Source organism: Cervus canadensis, chromosome 14, assembly GCF_019320065.1.
Source record: "Cervus canadensis isolate Bull #8, Minnesota chromosome 14, ASM1932006v1, whole genome shotgun sequence".
Classification (NCBI taxonomy): domain Eukaryota; kingdom Metazoa; phylum Chordata; class Mammalia; order Artiodactyla; family Cervidae; genus Cervus; species Cervus canadensis.
Window position 1 is genome coordinate 24,424,217 of NC_057399.1, and position 19,576 is coordinate 24,443,792.

Sequence of the window (19,576 nt, forward strand, 5' to 3'; positions counted from 1 at the left end):
GTCAGTTTCTGCTGTTTGTTCAAGTTTGTAAGAGGAGCAGTTACCAGCAATGAGGGCTTAATATTTGAACACGGGAGGAGATGTCTGAGGTAGGGGATATAAAAACTGAGAGATCAGATGTTTGATTATCCATGTGACTGTAGCAATCACTAAGTATGATGGCAGGAAAATCTGGAAAGGCAGTGAGCCAGATACTAAAGAGGATGAAAGGATAGATCTGGAGGAGATCAACAGTTTGATGCCATGTATCTCAGAAGAGGTGGGGTTTTGAGCAAGGAAAACTTGAACTGAAGAAGTAAATGGGAAAAAGGGGTTCTAAATGCCGGGTTGAAGATACAGGGTGAAAAAACATTGTTACTTAAAGACTACAGGGAAACAGAGTTCCCAGGAATAGTCAGGGCAAGAAAGTGAAAGAAATTTTATTTTCAACACTATGTCTCTGATGATAGTAAACTACCAATTCCAGAAGGCAAATTGGAATGGTTAGGGGAGGGGGCATTGAAAAGTTCAAAGATTGCAAATTAGAATCTACACAAGTCAAACGAGTATAAAATTTCCTAGCAATAATGGCCAAGCCGGGAATCTTGATCACTAAAAAATCAAGCAAAACAAACTAGTAAACACATTTTCTAAGCTTCATGAGAGCAGTTGGTATCTTTTCAATAAATTCCCTTTCTGCTTAGCAATTAAAGAATCCTAACGATAATTACTATCATGTAGAGGGCCTTGCACACACAGACAAGGTAAGAAGAAGAATGTTTATTTAATTCATTCAATATATTTAAGTGCTATTTGCCCTGGAGTGATAAGGAAAATTTCAGAAAGGAATTTTAGGCATGCTAGCTATTCGTTTATCCCCTTCTCATTTCATTTCTTCCTTTCACAAAAGTCAGTGGTGAGCAAAAGACCAGTAACAACTGAGGATAGAGTGAGCTGACAACAGCTCACTCCGGGTTGTTCTGAGGATAAGCAAGGTTCTCTGTAAACTTGCCTGTGACCTCACAGTAACACTTCTGCAGGTGTGGAAAGAGTCCTCCGGCTTAAAATAATAAATGCCTAATGAATGCTGCAGCAGCCTGTGCCTCTCAGCCCTGAGGTTCTTTGTCCAATGGCGACACTCCAACTACACAGCCTTTCTCAAAGCAGAAAATGACCCCATTTGGGGAAGACTTAATATACACTATGACTCTTTCTCTCTCTCTCAGGTAAACTAATTTACCTAGATGAAGAATTCTGAGAATACTGTATTTCTAAGGGTAGAAGAAATAACTTCTAAGGGTAGTATTTACCTTCATGTAGAAACAAGTGTTGACAATGTAATTATAAAATTTCATAATCCACCAGTGAGTACAGTACTATGCCTTAATACATAGACCAAATAAAGACAAATTAATTTTAGTTGTCGTTTATTATGCATAAAATGAAATGTCTAAAACATACAGTTGATACAGAAAAATTATATTGTAGCAGGCATTAAAAATAAGTAACTTGTAGGATCAATTTATTGATCCTGCCCAAGTGTAAGCACCTTGGAATTGTAGGTAAATGAAATATCCCAAAACATGGATGAGATTATTTTGTGTAAAAGAGAACACAGTACTTAAAAATATTCAAAATAGTGAATACTCACTAGCACTGACTTTTTAAACAATTTTTAAAGACTTTTAATTAGTACAATATTCCTACATAGTATAATGCTCAGTACATCATAGATTAAATCACCTTGTTAAGTGAAAAAGTATGCTGAATATAATAAGAAGTCAATTGGGGGAGGATACTTTTAACTTAAATCCATGTTGGATCATAGAGAAAGCAAAGGGATTTCAGAAAAACATCTACTTCTGCTTCACTGACTACATTCCAGTCTTTGTGTCGATCACAACAAACTGTGGAAAATTCTTAAAAAGATGGCAATACCAGACCACCTTACATGCCTCCTAAGAAACCTATATGTGGGTCAAGAAGCAAGAGTTAGAACTGGACATGGAGCAAGAGACTGGTTCAAAAGTGGGAAAGGAGTACATCAAGGCTGTATATTGTCACCCTGTTTATTTAACTTCTATGCAGGGTACATCATGTGAAATGCCAGACTGGATGAATCACAAACTGGAATCAAGATTGCAGGAGAAATAACAACCTCAGATATGCCAATGATACCACTAATGGCAGAAAGCAAAGAGGAACTAATGAACCTCTTGATGAGGTAAAAGAGGAGAGTGAAAAAGTTGGCTTAAAACTCATCATTCAAAAAACTAAGATGATGGCATCTGGTCCCATCACTTTGTGGCAAATAGATGGGGAAAAGTGGAAAGAGTGAAATCTTTTTTTCCCTGGGCTCAAAAATCACTGTGGATGGTGACTGCAGCCATGAAACTAAACGACGTCTGCTTCTTAGAAGAAAAGTCATGATCAACCTAGACAGCATATTAAAAAGCAGAGACATTACTTTGCCGACAAAGGTCTGTCAAGTCAAAGTTATGGTTTTTCCAGTAGTCATGTATGGATGTGAGAGTTGGACTATAAAGAAAGCTGAGCACCAAGAATAGATGCTTTTGAACTGTGGTGTTGGAGGACTCTTGAGAGTCTCTTCGACTGCAAGGAGATCCAACCAGTCCATCCATCCTAAAGGAAATCAGTCCTGAATATTCACTGGAAGGACTGATGCTGAAGCTGAAGCTCCAATACTTTGGCCACCTGATGCAAAGAGCCAACTCTTTGGAAAAGATCTTGATGCTGAGAAAGACTGAGGGCAGGAGGAGAAGGGGGTGACAGAGGATAAAATGGTTGGATGGCATCATTGACTCGATGGACATGAGTCTGAGCAAACTCTGGGAGAAAGTGAATGGACAGGAAAGCCTGGCACACTGCAGTTCATGGGGTCACAAAGAGTCAGACACGTCTTAGCAACTAAACAAAATGTAATAGACAGCATTGGTGAATATACCAAGAACATTTCCCAGTTTGGAAAAAAGATCAAAAGGAGTCCCAGGTGATCTCCAGAGTACCAAAGATGGTTACCTTGAAACTACAATGGAAACCACTGCCAAGCTGAAGATTTATTTAATGGCTACCCACTTCTTTAAACTTTAATTATTGAAACCCATTGATTAGGAAATAACATTTATTCTCATACTGGCACTTTATCACTCATACCAAAATTACTCACACCAGAGATTACCGGTAAACCAATATGAGACCATTTCCTAAAGCACAGCATATGTGGGCTAGAGGAGATAAGACAAAGATCCCATATCACTTGAGTCCAAGCTACCCCGAACAAAACGAGCCTTACCACTAGTACCCTTTTCCATAATAGGGTTTTATTCACTCATCTTACAGGGCAGGCATCATGGCCAACTAAGTTACTATGACTCTACCCTATTGATTAAGATCCAGATTCAGTAATCTTATAAACAAGATAGATTTTGGTTTGGTTTTTTATTGTATTTTTTATTTTTGGCCACACCACATGGCTTCTGGGATCTTAGTTCCTGAACAAGGGATCAAAACCCAGGCCCTCGGCACTGCAAGCACAGAGTCCTAACCACTGGACCACCAGGGAATTCCCAAGGCCCACTTTGTAATGATCATCTGAATTCCTCTTACAGAGAGACAATACTTAAGTTGTATTGTAATACAATACTTAATTGTTTGTAAATAAAAGCTTACAAGATGGGAAAATATTAGAAGACAACTACTAGAATTATTTTGACTTGTGGTTAGCTAAGATATTCAGTATGTTAGAATGTCGATCTGTCATTTGTTTTCTTTCTAGAGAAGTTAATAAAATAGTTTTCTTTTTAAAAATACTGATAATAGGTAGTGTTTCTACAATGTGCCCAAACAAAAAAGCAAACAACAAAACAGAACTTTACGATATTTGAGTGGTTAATCATTTTACTGTAATATCTATTTTTAATTGATGTAAAACTTATGTATCATGCACAGACCTTAAAGGCTCAATTCAATGCACTCCAATAAGTGCTTTGTGATCTTCATGTTTCCATCACTCCAGAAAGTTGTCTTGAGCTCCTTCCAGTCAATTCCCCCACCACCCAAGGCAAACTACTGTTCAGATTTCTAGAGATGTGAGAAATACTCAACTTCTTTCCCTTCTCACAATGTTTCTGAGATTTATCTACATGTCTGCCATGTATCAGTAGCTTTTAAAACAAAACAGCAAAAAAAAAAACAAAAAAAAAACCAGCAGAATAGTGTTTCACTATATGATTGACACAATCTGTTTATCTATTCTCTTGTTGAAGGATATTTGTGTTTTTTTATTTGTTGGGCTGTTGCAAATAAAGGTGCTTGTAAACATAGAATCCTGTTCTGCTGTATAAATGTAATCATATCAATACCTTTAAACTTCTGTCTAAACCAAGAGCTGAGGGACCTGACAGAACTAGCATGTTTTTACACAAAATGAATGAGAAGAGCCCTATCCCCGCTCCACAGCCCCGGTGGACTAGATGGGACCCACTTCAATCCAACCAGCCTATACCTGTGTTACGTGACACTCCAGGGGCAACACTTTGCAAGGAGAGACTCCTTCCCTGGAATATTTCAAACAGGCAGTGTTTAGGGTCAGTGGCACTAAAGCTCATCTCTGTTCCAACTCTAATCTAATGTTACAATGCCTCTATTACAGACAAAAACAGTCTTAAAAAACAACAGCCAACACACATACACAAAAAGGGACTTTTGATTTACCTGTTCTTTGAGGTCTCCCAGCACAGACCTCACCTAATCAATGGATAGCCACATACTAGGAACACAAATTTGGGCACTAATTTCCCAATAGGCAAAAACAGGAAAATTGTAGCATCTGTCTAAGGGTTATTTTGAAGATCAAATTAGGTAATATAGATCAAATATTCACAGTTGCTAACACACTTAAGTACAAAGCATTAGCTATTATTAACAAAACTTCATTTTCAAAACTAACTACAGAATATAGCCTCAGATTTTCCTTTTCCTTTTCAAGGTAATAACAAGAGATTCCTGAAAGGGATGTGTTCCCCTGCCCCAAATTACTTCACGTTAAATGTGTTCCCCCCCAAATTAATTCAAGTTCAACTGGTGTTATGCAAACCAAAGTGCACAGTCAAGCAAGTTTTGGCTAAATCACTTTTTTTAAACTGCAAAATGTCTAAGTAATGTACATTGGTGATTTAAGTCACTAAGTCGTGTCCGACTCTTGTGACCCCGTGGACTGTAGCCTGCCAGACTCCTCTGTCCATGGGATTCTCCAGGCAAGAATACTGGAGAGGGTTGCCATTTCCTTCTCCAGGGGATCTTCCTGACCCAGGGATCGAACCCAGGTCTCCTGCATTGCAGGCACTATTACCCTCTAAAAGCAAGATCTAGTACTGACCACAGAATTGACTCCGGCCCAATCAATAAGATCATGTGATCCTGGGGTTCTAAGGCTTTTCAACATGCTAGTAAAAACAATGTTGACTACACATATGAAACAAATAGCATCCTTAAGAAGATGATATATGCTTTTCCCATTTCCCTCAGTTAAATGCTAGTCATCCTTCAGATCTCAGGGAAGCTTTCTTAAACCTTCCTAACTTAATCAAGATTCCTGCTAGACACTCTCAAGCTTCCCTTGGACTTTTCTTTCACAGCTCTTACTTCCATTCATATTAACATACTCAAAAGATTACCTAGTGCCTGTCACCTTACCCACCAAACTATATGCTTCAGTTAAAGGCCTGACTGTATATTACACTCAACTTTATACCCCTAGTATCTACCACAATGTTTGGTACCATATAAATGATGTGGAACAAATAACGTGAATACAAGAATTTCACTGCAGCTTCATTTGTCATAGTGAAAATTTGAAAACAACTCAAAGGTTTATTAATAGGAAAGTAATTAAGCTACTACATATATATGACAGAATAGTACACAACCATTAAAAAAGAGCTTAATTTCTATGTTCTGATATACCCAATCTTCTAAATGAAAAAAGAAAAAAGTATTTTATTTCATATGTACTATATTGTGCTTAGATGCCTAAAAACATACCATCAAACTGTTAACAATGACTACATCTAAAGAGGAATAGGCCTGGAAAAAAGTACTTTCACTTACTTTACACATTTCCGTGTTTCAATATTTTTCAACAAACATTTCTAATCAACTTTTTATTCTTTGAGCAACTGCATGTCCATATAAGTTATCATACACTAATGCTTAGTTCATATTTGTATCACTATTTCTTAAAAATATTTTTTGTAATTATCTCCGCAGAAACTGTGAGAGGAAGGTAACACAAAAGATAATATCAGCCCCTGTAGCATAGGTTAACAGCTGTATGTAAACTGTCTAAATCACGAAGCAAACTAAACAGAACAGGAGCTAAAATGTGGGTCTGTTTTCTTGGTCCAAGGTTCCTTCCACTACACATCAGTGCCTTTCCAGTAAGGGACACAAGCCTGTCTTGATATAATCAATGTTTTTTTAGTACCAAGTGACTAGAAGGGATATGAAACTACTCCCATTTCCACCCCACCTTTGCAGGCCGATGGCCATAAAGGCTTCTTTTAATAACCCCAGAGAAAGGGAGGTTATAAAATTCTAGTGCATGCTAATCACTATTAGACAGTTCCCTTATGTTGAGCTGAAACCTATCTCTTTTGCTTTGACTCACTGGTTCAAGTTTGGCATTTGGAATGCCAAGCTTCTCTCCTCTTTGAGAATATATTTAAGACAGCTATCATCTGTGTCTTTCTGGGATACTGTCTGAAATTTATAAGCTGTTCTTCAATAAAACATCTCATTATCCAACTTCTAATTTCAGTCCTGATAAACTACTTGGCAGAGAAGGGGAACTATCCTGCAAGACTCCAACAAAATAATGAGGTACAAAGTAGTCAGTTGTTACTACAATCCTTCACGGAGGGTTACAGAGAACCATGCACATCTTAGCACTCCTTTGTTAGAGGTCACTGAAGTCAAACACCTTTCTGGTGTAAAGCACAGGAATGAAGACAGGGTCAGATGCTTACAACAAAATCCTGGCTTTCAACAGCTGACCATAGCTGGTTCAAGAATTTGCCATGAAGGCAGCATGGCATTCCTAATTATTCTTCCATAAGACACAGGAACAATCAACCTAATGGTCCTTTCTTAGTAAAATATTTCTTGCTGTTTTTGTCAGCACCTTCAATAACAAAGCACCAGGTGGTCCCACCAATGTACAAGTGAGACTTCCTCACAATTCAACAGAGACAAAGCAATGAATGATAAAAGTAATAAACAGAATGAAACTTAGCAACTGAACTGGAGATGCATGAAAAGATTTGAGACCATAATGACAAGGCTGTTAGATACTACTAGAAAACACACAATGAAAAGTACAGGGCGTCTAGGAAGAAGTGCTAGGACAAGAAGGACAAGTTCCAGAAGCCTTGTACTTACAAGGACAAGAAGCACAGTAAGCTACATTGCCGCTACTCATCAAACGGGGCTTCCCTGGTGGCTCAGACGGTAAAGAATCAGCCTGCAATGCAAAAGACCTGGGTTCAATCCCTGGATGAGAAAGATCCCCTGGAGAAGGTAATGGCAACGCACTGCAGTATTCTTGCCTGGAGAATCCCATGGACCGACAGGCTATAGGCCATGGGGTCGCAGAGTCAGACAGGACTGAGCCACTAACACGTTCATTTATTAAACAAACTGCTTTTTATCACCTGATGAAAAACAACAGAAGTAAATGCTTGTGCAAAAACTTAGAGTAGGAATACAGGACAAGACAGACATCTATTTGGAACAGCACAGCTTTTTACTCTGTTTTACCTATTGATGACAGGCACAAACTTGGTAAAGTGTTTCTAAATGTTGCTCCAGGTTTTCCTTCTGAATCTGAACCAAATTAAGAGGAAGGAGAGGGCCTCTGAGCAGCCAATTGAAAATAATCGCCCCTACTCTTCACTCAACTGTGCTTCCCTTCATCAGAATTTATAATTATACATCTCTGTGTTTATTGTCCCATGACCCAGAAAACCATAAGTTCCTTGAAGGCAGAGTCAACTCTTTTGAACACCGTATACATATGTACATAGGTCCTTGTACGTGAAAGATGCTCCTTAAATATCTGTATAGTGAAAACAGAAAGAGGAAAGGAAAAGGAAGTCACTGGGTACCCTAAACAGTCATTTTGCTTTTGTAGCCAATGTTGAGAAATTAATCACCTGTCAGACACTAATTATGATCCAGATTATTCATATACATGATTTACTTTACAATAATACTGGCAAGTCTCTCATTTGTGATCAAAGTAAGACTCAAAGAAACTAAATATTGCATAACTTAAGTCATAAATCTAGCAAGTCTGAGCTCCAGTTTATGTTAATATCAGGTTTACCTGATATACTGGAGGCTGCCCCCAAGCTGCTCTCCACTCCTTACAGCTAAGGGAGGAGGGGGAAATACTTAACAGCAAATCAGTAGTTGTATATAACCCAAGATTTCTGGCTATCAATTCATTCTGAATTTGCTTCCAGCTTAAAGAAATCTTCTAAAGAAATATAAACAGCAAAACAAGCATTTTTACATTCATCAAATAGTTTGATTCTCAAAACAATCTTACAAATGAGAGAGAAATTCCCACTATGTTGGTGCGGACACTGGGGCTAAGAGCGCTTAAGAACTTTGACACTCTCCCTACAAACCTATGGGCCTGGGGTTTCCAAAAAGAAATAGTGACTGCATAAACTTAGTGCAACCTTTGAAAAAGACACTCGCGCCATAAACCTCGTTTTCCTACTGCAAATATGTAATCCAGATGGGAACGTTCAACGACGCGATTTTCCCATTGCATTTTAGATTTGATGAGGGTCCCATTCACTCTATACAATTAGTTAAACGTTGACTGCCAAATATAAATATTTACGAGGAGACAACACATGCAGGTCAAAGAAAGGACGTGGTAATATTATTTTAGAAAGGGCTGCAGTGCAGCCAAAACTCTGGGCTGCGTCCACATTTGCCTTCGCCAACTCCTCATCTCCCCTCCACTGAAGTCAGATTTAGTGCAACAGGCAGGTTCCTACCTTGGTCTGAACACTCTTATCAAACTTGTCATTTTTGAAGCTAAACGTATTCTGGTGCCTCTGAGGCCTGGAACGAGTCACGTTCCCTTTCTGTGAGCTCATCGCCGAAACGACAATCGCCTCGCGCTGGGACAAGGAAGATGCAGGGAAGAGTAAGATGCAAGGAACTACCCCACGGAGCTCACGCTTCTACCACTGACCCGGAAGGAACTTAACCAGCTTTTCTGTCCCCGCCCCCGGCATATCCACGTGACTCCTCGCGGAGGTCAAAGGACACCCTCAGGCATCTCAGCGCCCGCAAGGTCCTTTTAAAACCGCCCAGTCTCGATCCTTCCCCCTTCTCGCAGCCTCTCTCTCTCAAACCCGGAGTAAAAATCCCGCTTTCTTCGAAGCGAGAATTCCCCCATTGGTCCAAATGTGGCAGTCCATCAAAGCCGAGGGGCGGGGAGACCTTGCTTCTATTGGCTCTCCTTTTCCGCAATCCCCGCCTCCTGCCGACTCTGCTCAACCTCTCCCGCGTCCTACTCCTCTGGGCTGCTTGTGATTGGTGGAAGTCGGGCTAAACTAGACTCCGTCCCTCCCCCGGCCCGCTCGCAGGCTGGAGCCGGGGTCAGCTTTGGCACCTTCCTACAGTCAGTGACCAACTCCTAGCTTAGTGAGCTCTCTGCAAACCCCAGGTTTTCCCTTCCAGCCTCCCGCCACGAGAGCTAGCCCGGCGGCCGTCAGACTGTAGGGGAGCGAAGAAAAGAGAATTAGAGAAAAGAAAGATCTGGCTGGGTCTGGGTGGTGTCTGCAGTGCCAGAAAGGGAGGTGGCGGCGGCTGCGGCAGCTGCGACCACGGCCGCGCGGGACGTGAGGCCCAAGAGCAGCCGACCGCGGCGGCGGAGGCGGCCGCTTCAGCGCCTCGCGCCGGGGCCGTTAGTCAGCAGAACGCGAGCCCGTGTGGAGGAGCAGGGCCGGCGCGAGGCGAGACTCAGGAGCTTAAGCCGGCCCCCTCGGGCGCCGCCGTCCTTCCACGTCCCGGCGCCGGGGGCTGCAGTCCTCGTTCCCGGCTTCTCGGCCGGGCCCGCCCGCAGGCGGGCAGAGTCCGGCAGCGGCAGCAGCAGCAGCGCGGATCGCGCCTCGTAGAGGACAGCGCGGCGGCAGAGGTTCCCTCCCGGCCCTTTCAGCCTGACGCGTTGGCTGCGGCCCTCAGGTGCAGGTGCGTGGGGCCGCGGCGGGGAGCGGGGGGGCCGGGCGCTGCGGCCGGGCTGGAGGAGGGGGCGCTGGGCCGGGAGCCGCAGCGCGGGAGGGACGAGCTGGGGGAGGGGAACGGGAGGCGTCTTTGTTGTTGGCGACCGGGATTCCTCTAGGCGCTGGGAAAGGCAGAGAAGCCACTCCCGATCGGGTCTGGGATTTTGAGAAGATTGTCTGTTGGTTCAGTGAAGGGGAGAGGTAGGAAAGTCTTTACGGTCGATGAGGCTGCGGGAGTCGGAGGGCGGGAGAGGGACGGACAGATGAATTGGGGAAGGCTTTGGGTCCTCCTTTTAGAGAAGTCTCATTTCATCTCTTTGCCCTTCTCCTTGTGGACGGAAAGATGGGGTCAGGTTCACATTCCCACCCTCGCTCATTTTGAGATTCGCGGCGCCTGAAAACTGTCTCCTGAATGTCCTCGAATGTGCCAGCCTTGATTTTTAGATCGAATCTGCCCGGTCCTTTGTGATTTGTGTGTTCTGGTCCGGCCGTTCTAGGGTCTTTTTCTCTCGATGATCGAGCTTCACTCGAACTCTAGGACAGGCTCACCAGGAATTGTTTTTGAACTGAAAAATTAGTGTTTTGTTGTAATTTTTTTGAACCCTGAAACGAAAAGTTCTGTCAAGTTAGGTTATACTGTTGTGAAGAGATGTTTTAAAGAAGAGAGTTTAACCCTGGCTTTTTTTTTTTTTTTAAGAAATGTTCAGAGCTTTGATCCATGGTGATTTCTGCCAATGCCAGGACACAACTTTCTAAAACAACACGTTGATTTATCAAAGTCGGTGTGAAGTGTATTTGTTAAGCAAAAGAGTGAGTAACGGAATGCAGGGAGGGTGACCTTTAATTTTTCGCTCTTAGCTTATGAAAAGGTATTCATGTTTAATACTTTTTTTCTAATATACAGTTCTTGATCCACAAGATAATTCATTGATTTTTTTTTTTAAGGCTCCAATAAATAAGAATTTTGGAGTTCTTGTGTCAGCGTTTAAAACTACCAGATGAATCTGAGTAAAAAGTCAGGTACATGTTGTAATAGCATTCGTCTGTTTACATTAACAAGAAGACATAATAAAATGAGCTTTTTTTGGTAAAGAGTTTGTCTCATATATTTATAGCATAAACTTATTTGGATGATTTATCTAATATCTGATCATAGCCAATATTTTGGTAATTATCATAATTGCCAGTGTTCTAATTGGGTGCCCAGCTCTTTGCTTGTTGGAAGTAGGGGTGGAGGCTAACTTAAAGAAGAGCAGTGGAGATAGCTATGCTTCAACTTAAAAAAGAAATAAGGTCCCTGTTGGGCAATAATTACTATATTACTTGAGATCCAGGAGGAAATAAATAGCACCCTCACCCATATTTTGACCTCTCTTTTCTCCTACTCTAGTATTAATAAGGTTAATTGGCAAGGATAGGATTAGATTTTTAGCAGGCTAGGCAGTTTTAATTTTGTCTCTTGCTCTGCAGTACTGTAGTTGATCAGTGGCTTGCTCCTTGAGTATCTTTGCCTGTTTTGAAATGTGTATGCCCTCTGACAAAGAATTTTCTATTTCCTGTGACAAGCAGAATTACCATAAAGCATCATGGCAATGTAATGTTTGGGGCCATTTAATGAACACAGAAGAAATAGGCAATTAGTGTCTGTTCCAAGTTTTGTCACTGAATTGGTCTACAACTCCAGGCATGCTATCTCACATCTGAGTCAGTTTCTCCATCTGTGATATAGGGCTAATGAAATGTGCCACCTGCTCACTGTGTAGAAAGGGCAGTGAGAACCAGCAGTTCTTCTGGTTATGTGACATTGGTTGTTTTAGTGAATGACAGTACTTTTTAATGCAATTCTCTTGAGTTTGTTTTCATATTATGAATTTCAGTTCCTTGGTGAAGAATTAGGATAAACATAGTTATAGTAGGGAGACTCTATCCATATGCTATCACCTAGGAATGATAAACTCTAATTTTCTCCAGTGTTAAGAATATATAATTTGTTGTCATATCTTTAGAATCAGTGATGACAAGAAAGAGAGTGATAGATTGAGTTGGTGGGTTTATTTACTGATAGATTTTATTTCTACTATATCCAAGGTTTTGCTCTTAATTCTCAAAAATTACTCCTACTCTTCCTATGCTGTTAAAGATTTCTCACATACCAGTATGCCTCTCAAACCCAGCCTTCTGAGTTGGAGAGGAAAAAGGATGCTTTATGACTTTATTGCAAATGAAGTGAAGCCTAGAGAAGTTTAATTATTTGGATTGTCTAAAGCTACACAATTTGTAAGAACCAGAACTGAGACTTGAATCTGGGTCTTCTGACTTCTGATTCTGAATCCTTTCCTTTGGAGCAGTGTTTTCCAAACTTCTGTCCAGGAAGTTTTTGCCAATTCAGGTGAAGTGAGAAATAAGATAGTAATATAAGTATTGTTAACTTACAACATCATGAATATTCATGCACTCATTACCCAGTTGGAAAGTTATAACTACAAAACAAAGCTTCCTCTATACTTGGTACCCCTCTTAAATCCTATTTCCACACTTCCAACCACAAACCCCAACTTGACATACATCCTTCCTATCCATGTGTTTACTACATTCCTTTATATCCATGAACATTATATGGTTGTTTTTTTTTTATTGATTTAAGACTGCTTAAGTATGGTTTTTATATCTGTAGCTTGCTTTCTTCACTGAACATGCCAAGATTTATCTATGCTGATTCAGGTAGCTCTAGTTTATTATTACTGTCATTTGGTATGTGTTTTATTATGTGATATATCGAGTTTCTGTTAGTGATTTTAGTGGTTTCCAATTGTTTTCTTATTCAACATGATGTAGGGAATGTTCTTGTATATGTTTATTTAGGTAAAATGGAAGACTTCCTCCAGAGTAGTGGCTCTTGAACCTATATCTCATTTCTATAGAAATATTTTACAACCTCCCCAGTACTGTCCTAAATGAAATTCATAATAATAAACTTCAATTGGTATTTTAAATAATGTAATATGCTTACTAAAATAAAGAAATAATTTATAACAAAGTAATGTATCGCACTGTGAAATGCTCAGGTTCAGCCACATTGTAATCTTGCTACCAAGTGTGATAATAGACCAAAAACATCAGAATTCTGGGGGTTGGTTAGAAATCAGAACCTCAGGTCCTACCCTAATAACTAAGGTGCTGAATATTAACAGGATTCCCAGGTGAACTGAGTGTACCTGGAAGTCTAAGAAGCACTGCTAGAAGAAAGAGTAGTAATCAGATACTTTGAACAGATGGGATCACCTTGACTAGGACAGGCGCTAAAGCAGATTAAACTGATGTGTTGAGTTGGCCACTGGAATACCAATAGAGGGATTTGAATTGGTAAGTTTCTGAAATAACTGTAATTTCAGTAAAGTTTGAACAAAATAAAAATGCAGGCTTCTCTCTTTACACAGGGGTTGCACTCTTTTAAATCTTAATCTTTGTTAAAAACAATGCAATTATACTTTGTGTTGAGTCCTATTTATCAATATCTGACCTTATCTTTTCCTTCTAGTCCCTTAAATGACTGTCTAGCAGAATATTCAGAAGTCATGGGACATGGGGCAGCATTATCTTTACATACCACGAATGCGTCATGTCCCTGGCATCTATTCAGTAGTGCCCCCCCCCCCATTTGTTACAACTAAAAAGCTGTTAATGAGAAAGATTGCCCTGGGATATAAATATATCAATAGTATTAGACTGCGGGAACATAGGATAGGAGCTGCATCTTCAACTTCATTGGATACAATCAGTTTTCTCTCCAGAGTGTATCAGTAATGAATGAATGAAGTGAATGTTTTTCCACCTTCCAAATCAGTTCAATCACTCAGTCGTGTCCAGCTCTTTGCGACCTCATGAACCGCAGCACGCCAGGCCTCCCTGTCCATCACCAACTCCTGGAGTTTACCCAAACTCATGTCCATTGAGTCGGTGATGCCATCTAACCATTTCATCTTCTGTCGTCCCCTTCTCCTCCTGCCTTCAATCTTTCCCAGCATCAGGGTCTTTTCAAATGAGTAGGCTCTTTGCATCAGGTGGTCAAAGTATTGGAGTTTCAGCTTCAACATCAGTCCTTCCAGTGAAAACCCAGGACTGATTTCCTTTAGGTTGGACCGGTTGGATCTCCTTGCAGTCCAAGAGACTCTCAAGAATCTTCTCCAACACCACAGTTCAAAAGCATCAATTATTTGGCACTCAACTTTCTTTGTAGTCCAACTCTCACATCCATACACGACCACTGGAAAAACCATAGCCTTGACTAAACGGACCTTTGCTGGCAAAATAATGTCTCTGCTTTTTAATATGCTATCTAGGTTGATCATGACTTTCCTCCCAAGGAGTAAAGGTCTTTTAATTTCATGCCTGCAATCACCATCTGTGGTGATTTTGGAGCCCCAAAAAATAAAGTCAGCCACTGTTCCCCATCAGTTTGCCATGAATTGATGGGACCGGATGCCATAATCTTAGTTTTCTGAATGTTGAGCTTTAAGCCAACTTTTTCACTCTCCTCTTTGATTTTCAAGAGGTTCTTTAGTTCTTCACTGTCTTCCATAAGGGTGGTGTCATCTGCATATCTGAGGTTATTGATATTTCTCCCAGCAATCTTGATTCCAGCTTGTGCTTCCTCCAGCCCAGCATTTCGCAGGATATACTCTGCATATAAGTTAAACAAACAGGGTGACAATATACAGCCTTGATGTACTCCTTTTCCTATTTGGAACCAGTCTGTTGTACCATGTCCAGTTCTAACTGTTGCTTCCTGACCTGCATACAGGTTTCTCAAGAGACAGATCAGGTGATCTGGTATTCCCATCTCTTGAAGTTTGTTGTGATGCACAGAGTCAAAGGCTTTGGTATAGTCAATAAAGCAGAAGTAGATCTTTTTCTGGAACTCTCTTGCTTTTTTGATAATGCAGCGAATGTTGGCAATTTGATCTCTGGTTCCTCTGCCTTTTCTAAAACCAGCTTGAACATCGGGAAGTTCAGGGTTCACGTATTGCTGAGGCCTGTCTTGGAGAATTTACTAGCATGTGAGACGAGTGCAATTGTGTGGTAGTTTGAGCATTCTTTGGCATTGCCTTTCTTTGTGATTGGAATGAAAACTGACCTTTTTCAGTCCTGTGGCCACTGCTGAGTTTTCCAAATTCACTGGCATATTGAGTGCAGCACTTTCTCAGCATCATCTTTTAGTATTTGAAGTAGCTCAACTGGAATTCCATCACCTCCACTAGCTTTGTTTGTAGTGATACATCCCACTACAAGTGATAAGACCCACTTGACTTCACATTCCAGGGTGTCTGGCTCTAGGTGAGTAATCACACCATCATGATTATCTGGGTCGTGAAGATCTTTTTTGTATAGTTTTTCTGTGTATTCTTGCCACCTCTTAATATCTTCTGCTTCTGTTAGGTCCATACCATTTGTGTCCTTTATTGAGCCCATCTTTGCATGAAATGTTCCCTTGGTATCTCTAATTTTCTTGAAGAGATCTCTAGTCTTTCCTAACCTATTGTTTTCCTCTATTTTTTTGCATTGATCACTGAGGTAGGCTCTCTTATCTTTCCTTGCTATTCTTTGGAACTCTGCATTCAAATGGGTATATCTTAACTTTTCACTTCTCTTCTTTTCACAGCTATTTGTAAGGCCTCCTCAGACAACCATTTTGCCTTTTTGCATTTCTTTTCCATGGGGATGGTCTTGATCCCTGTCTCCTGTACAGTGTCACAAACCTTCGTCCATAGTTCATCAGGCACTCTATCAGATCTAGTCCTTTAAATCTATTTCTCACTTCCACTGTATAATCATAAGGGATTTGATTTAGGTCATACCTGAATGGTCTAGTGGTTTTCCCCACTTTTTTCAATTTAAGTCTGAATTTGGCAATAAGGATTTCATGATCTGAGCCACAGTCAGCTCCCAGTCTTGTTTTTGCTGACTGTATAGAGCTTCTTCATCTTTGTCTGCAAAGAATATAATCAATCTGATTTTGGTGTTGACCATCTGGTGATGACCATGTGTAGAGTCTTCTCTTGTGTTGTTGGAAGAGGTTGTTTGGTATGACCAGTGCATTCTCTTGGCAATTCTCTGTTAGCCTTTGCCCTGCCTCACTCTGTATTCCAAGGCCAAATTTGCCAGGTGTTTCTTGACTTCCTACTTTTGCATTCCAGTCCCCTGTAATGAAAAGGACATCTTTTGGGGGTGTTAGTTCTAGAAGGTCTTGTAGGTCTTCATAGAACCGTTCAACTTCAGCTTCTTCAGTGTTACTGGTTGGGGCATAGACTTGGATTACCGTGATATTGAATGGTTTGCTTTGGAAACAAACAGAGCTCATTCTGTCGTTTTTGAGATTGCATCCAAGTACTGCATTTCGGACTCTCTTGTTGACTATGATGGCTACTCCATTTCTTCTAAGGGATTCCTGCCCATAGTAGTAGATATAATGCTCATCTGAGTTAAATTCACTATTCCAAATACTTAAGACTTCTTAAATTTTGACATTCTAAAGAATATGAAATGTTACCTCTTTGTAATTTTCATTTATATCTTCCCCAGTTAGTTGTGTAGTTAAGAACACTTGGTTTTCAGCTATTCATGTTCCTTTTCTACAAATTGCCTATTCTGTTTTTCTTTGAGATTATTTTATTGATTTGTAAGTACTTTTATGTATTTAGGATAATAGTACTTAGTAGCCTTTAGAAATATTTTCTAGTGTTTACGGTGCCTTTTCATTTTAAATATGGTATCTTTTGATGACTAGACATTCTTGATTTTAATGGCAAATTTATTCTCTTATCATGGTGCTTTTTCTCTGTAAAGGAAGTTTCTTGAGGTTGTAAAGATTGTTATAGTTTGTAAAAGTTTTACTTTTTCACATTTAGATGTTAAATACACATGGATCTGTGTTTATATAATGAGATATTTGTGAATCTAAATTTACTTAATAAAAATGACTACCCTTTATACTGAAATTGTTATTTTTATGTTGATGTGCTCTTATGAAATTATAGTGATAGTAGATTATATTTAGTTTGTAACATCCCTTTGTGGCAAAATTAAAATGTGATAACTTGTCATTCCAACTTTTTTTTTTTAATTTGACTGGATTTTAATGAAAGGTTTGGGAACTGCTTTTAGAGTACTCTGATTCCTTTTGATTCATGTTTGCCTCACATTCATCATCTAAAACATCACAGAAAATGATCAGGTACTCTTAGGTACTAATCTTTCATCATCTGCATCTCTACATTTTACAGTTTAACGTGCCTTTTTATTCTGAGTAGAATATTTTAAATAATACTTATGATTCTAATTTTAACATAATTTCAGACAAAATTCAAATATTATTTTAATGTTAATTTAGCTCTGATGTAGGTCCTAAGTATTTTGTTTTCCCAGGAATTAAAGGTGAAAATGGTTAAACGTGCCCTCATACAGTTAAAGATGAAAAAAGGGAAAGGAAGAATGGGCCGGTGTCTACTGAGCATCAGTCACTATTCTGGGTTTGAGGGAGTGCATCTGTAAACAAAACAAGCAAAGATCCCTAACTTCCTAGAGCTTACCACCTAGCAGAGGATTATATACAATATGCATAATAAATTACTAATATGTTAGAAAGTGATAAATACTTTGAAGAAAAGGTAGAGAGTGGTAAGGGGGAGTCAAATGAGGCAATTTTGACCTTTGATATGGGGAGAATAAGTGGAAATGTGAGGTATGCAGTGAGGGCCTTGACCATGCACATAATCTTGGAAGAGTGGACAGAATACAGTGTTAAGTTAAAACTGTGTTCCTGGCTCTCCCATTTAATAAGAGGATGAACTTGGACAAGTTGATTGACATAACAACCTGAAGCCCTGATTTCTTCATATATAGAAAGATGATAATCTGAGAAAAGTATTATTAAGATTAAGGGAAGGACTTCCCTGGTGGTCCAGTGACTGAGCCTCCCCACTCCCAATGCAGAGGGACTGGGTTTGATCCCTGGTCAGAGAACTAGATCCCACATGCCTCAGCTAAGACCCAGTGCAGACAAATAAATAAATAAGAATAAAATTTAAAACAGCATGTTAAAAAGCAGAGACATTACTTTGCCAACAAAGGTCCATCTAGTCAAGGCTATGGTTTTTCCAGTAGTCATTTATGGATGTGAAACTATAAGGAAAGCTGAGCACCGAAGAATTGATGCTTTTGAACTGTGGTATTGGAGAAGACTCTCATTGAGAGTCCCTTGGACTGCAAGGAGATCCAACCAGTCCATCCTAAAGGAAATCAGTCCTGAATGTTCATTGGAAGGACTGATGTTGAAGCTGAAACTCCAATACTTTGGCCATCTCATGCGAAGAGCAGACTCATTTTAAAAGACCCTGATGCTGGGAAAGATTGAAGGCAGAAGGAGAAGGGGATGACAGAGGATGAAATGGTTGGATGACATCACCAACTCAATGCACATGAGTTTGAGTAAATTCTGGGAGTTGGTGATGGACAGGGAGGCCTGGTGTGCTACAGTCCATGGGGTCGCAAAGAGTCGGACACGACTGAGCGACTGAACTTAACTGAAAATTTTTTAAAAGATAAAAGGAGATAACAAGTTGAAAACACCTACCTCCTTCCCTCATCTCTCGCCGTGTAGATTTCATGTACCACTCTGTACTTTATTTTATAGCATTTGTCACAGTGTATATAATAACCTGTGTCAGTTGACAAATTTTATCTCACCTCTTGTGAAATAATGAGAAGAGCCAGTCAGTGTAGTATTTGGTTAGCCAAAATGTTCATTCAAGTTTTCCGTACTGTCTTATGGAAAAACCCGAACAACTTTTTTGGCCAACCCAATAATACGTATCATTAACATATAGTCATTTGTAACCTTCCTTTAAACTTTGTTTTTAAATTTGAAAATTATTTCATGCAGATTTGTTGGAAAGTCTTTTTATTTATAGTGTCTTTATGCTAGAGCTTCAAATTGTATTATAGGCATTAGCTCATTAAATCACTACACATCATTTTTGTGATGGAGGTGATAGAAATGTATCATCTTGCACTTGAAGAAATTGAAGCTGCTAAATGGCATAAAGTTACACAAAAAGTCAAGGTGAATCTGGGCCAAATCTGGTTATGGTTATATTTTCTCTATGCTCTTTTTTCTTTCTGCAGTATTGCTAAGTCCACTCTCTTTAAAGCATAAAAGCAAATATGTGTAGTTTGTTATATTGTTAAATTAGTGGCCTTTAGAAAATCATTAGATG

At 39.8% G+C, this 19,576-nt stretch overlaps 2 protein-coding genes across 5 annotated transcripts in view; one reads left to right on the forward strand and one right to left on the reverse strand.

The window, feature by feature from the left end:
* C14H9orf85 (chromosome 14 C9orf85 homolog) overlaps window positions 1-9,372 on the reverse strand; it is a 62,129-nt gene extending 52,757 nt beyond the window's left edge. The window contains exon 1 of the mRNA XM_043487079.1: window positions 9,072-9,372. Within this exon, the coding sequence (XP_043343014.1) occupies window positions 9,072-9,173 (102 nt within the window). The 5' untranslated portion in view covers window positions 9,174-9,372. The remainder of the gene's footprint in view (window positions 1-9,071) is intronic.
* Window positions 9,373-9,608: 236 nt separating this feature from the next.
* Window positions 9,609-19,576, forward strand: part of ABHD17B (abhydrolase domain containing 17B, depalmitoylase) — a 45,427-nt gene continuing 35,459 nt past the window's right edge. The window contains exons 1-2 of one of the 4 annotated variants that reach the window (XM_043486900.1): window positions 11,003-11,114; window positions 13,496-13,667. The gene's annotated coding sequence lies outside the window, so the exon portion shown is untranslated. Of the gene's footprint in view, window positions 10,273-10,483; window positions 10,506-11,001; window positions 11,115-13,495; window positions 13,668-19,576 lie in introns of those variants that run through there. The other 3 variants (XM_043486898.1, XM_043486902.1, XM_043486899.1) reach the window with 3 other exon arrangements.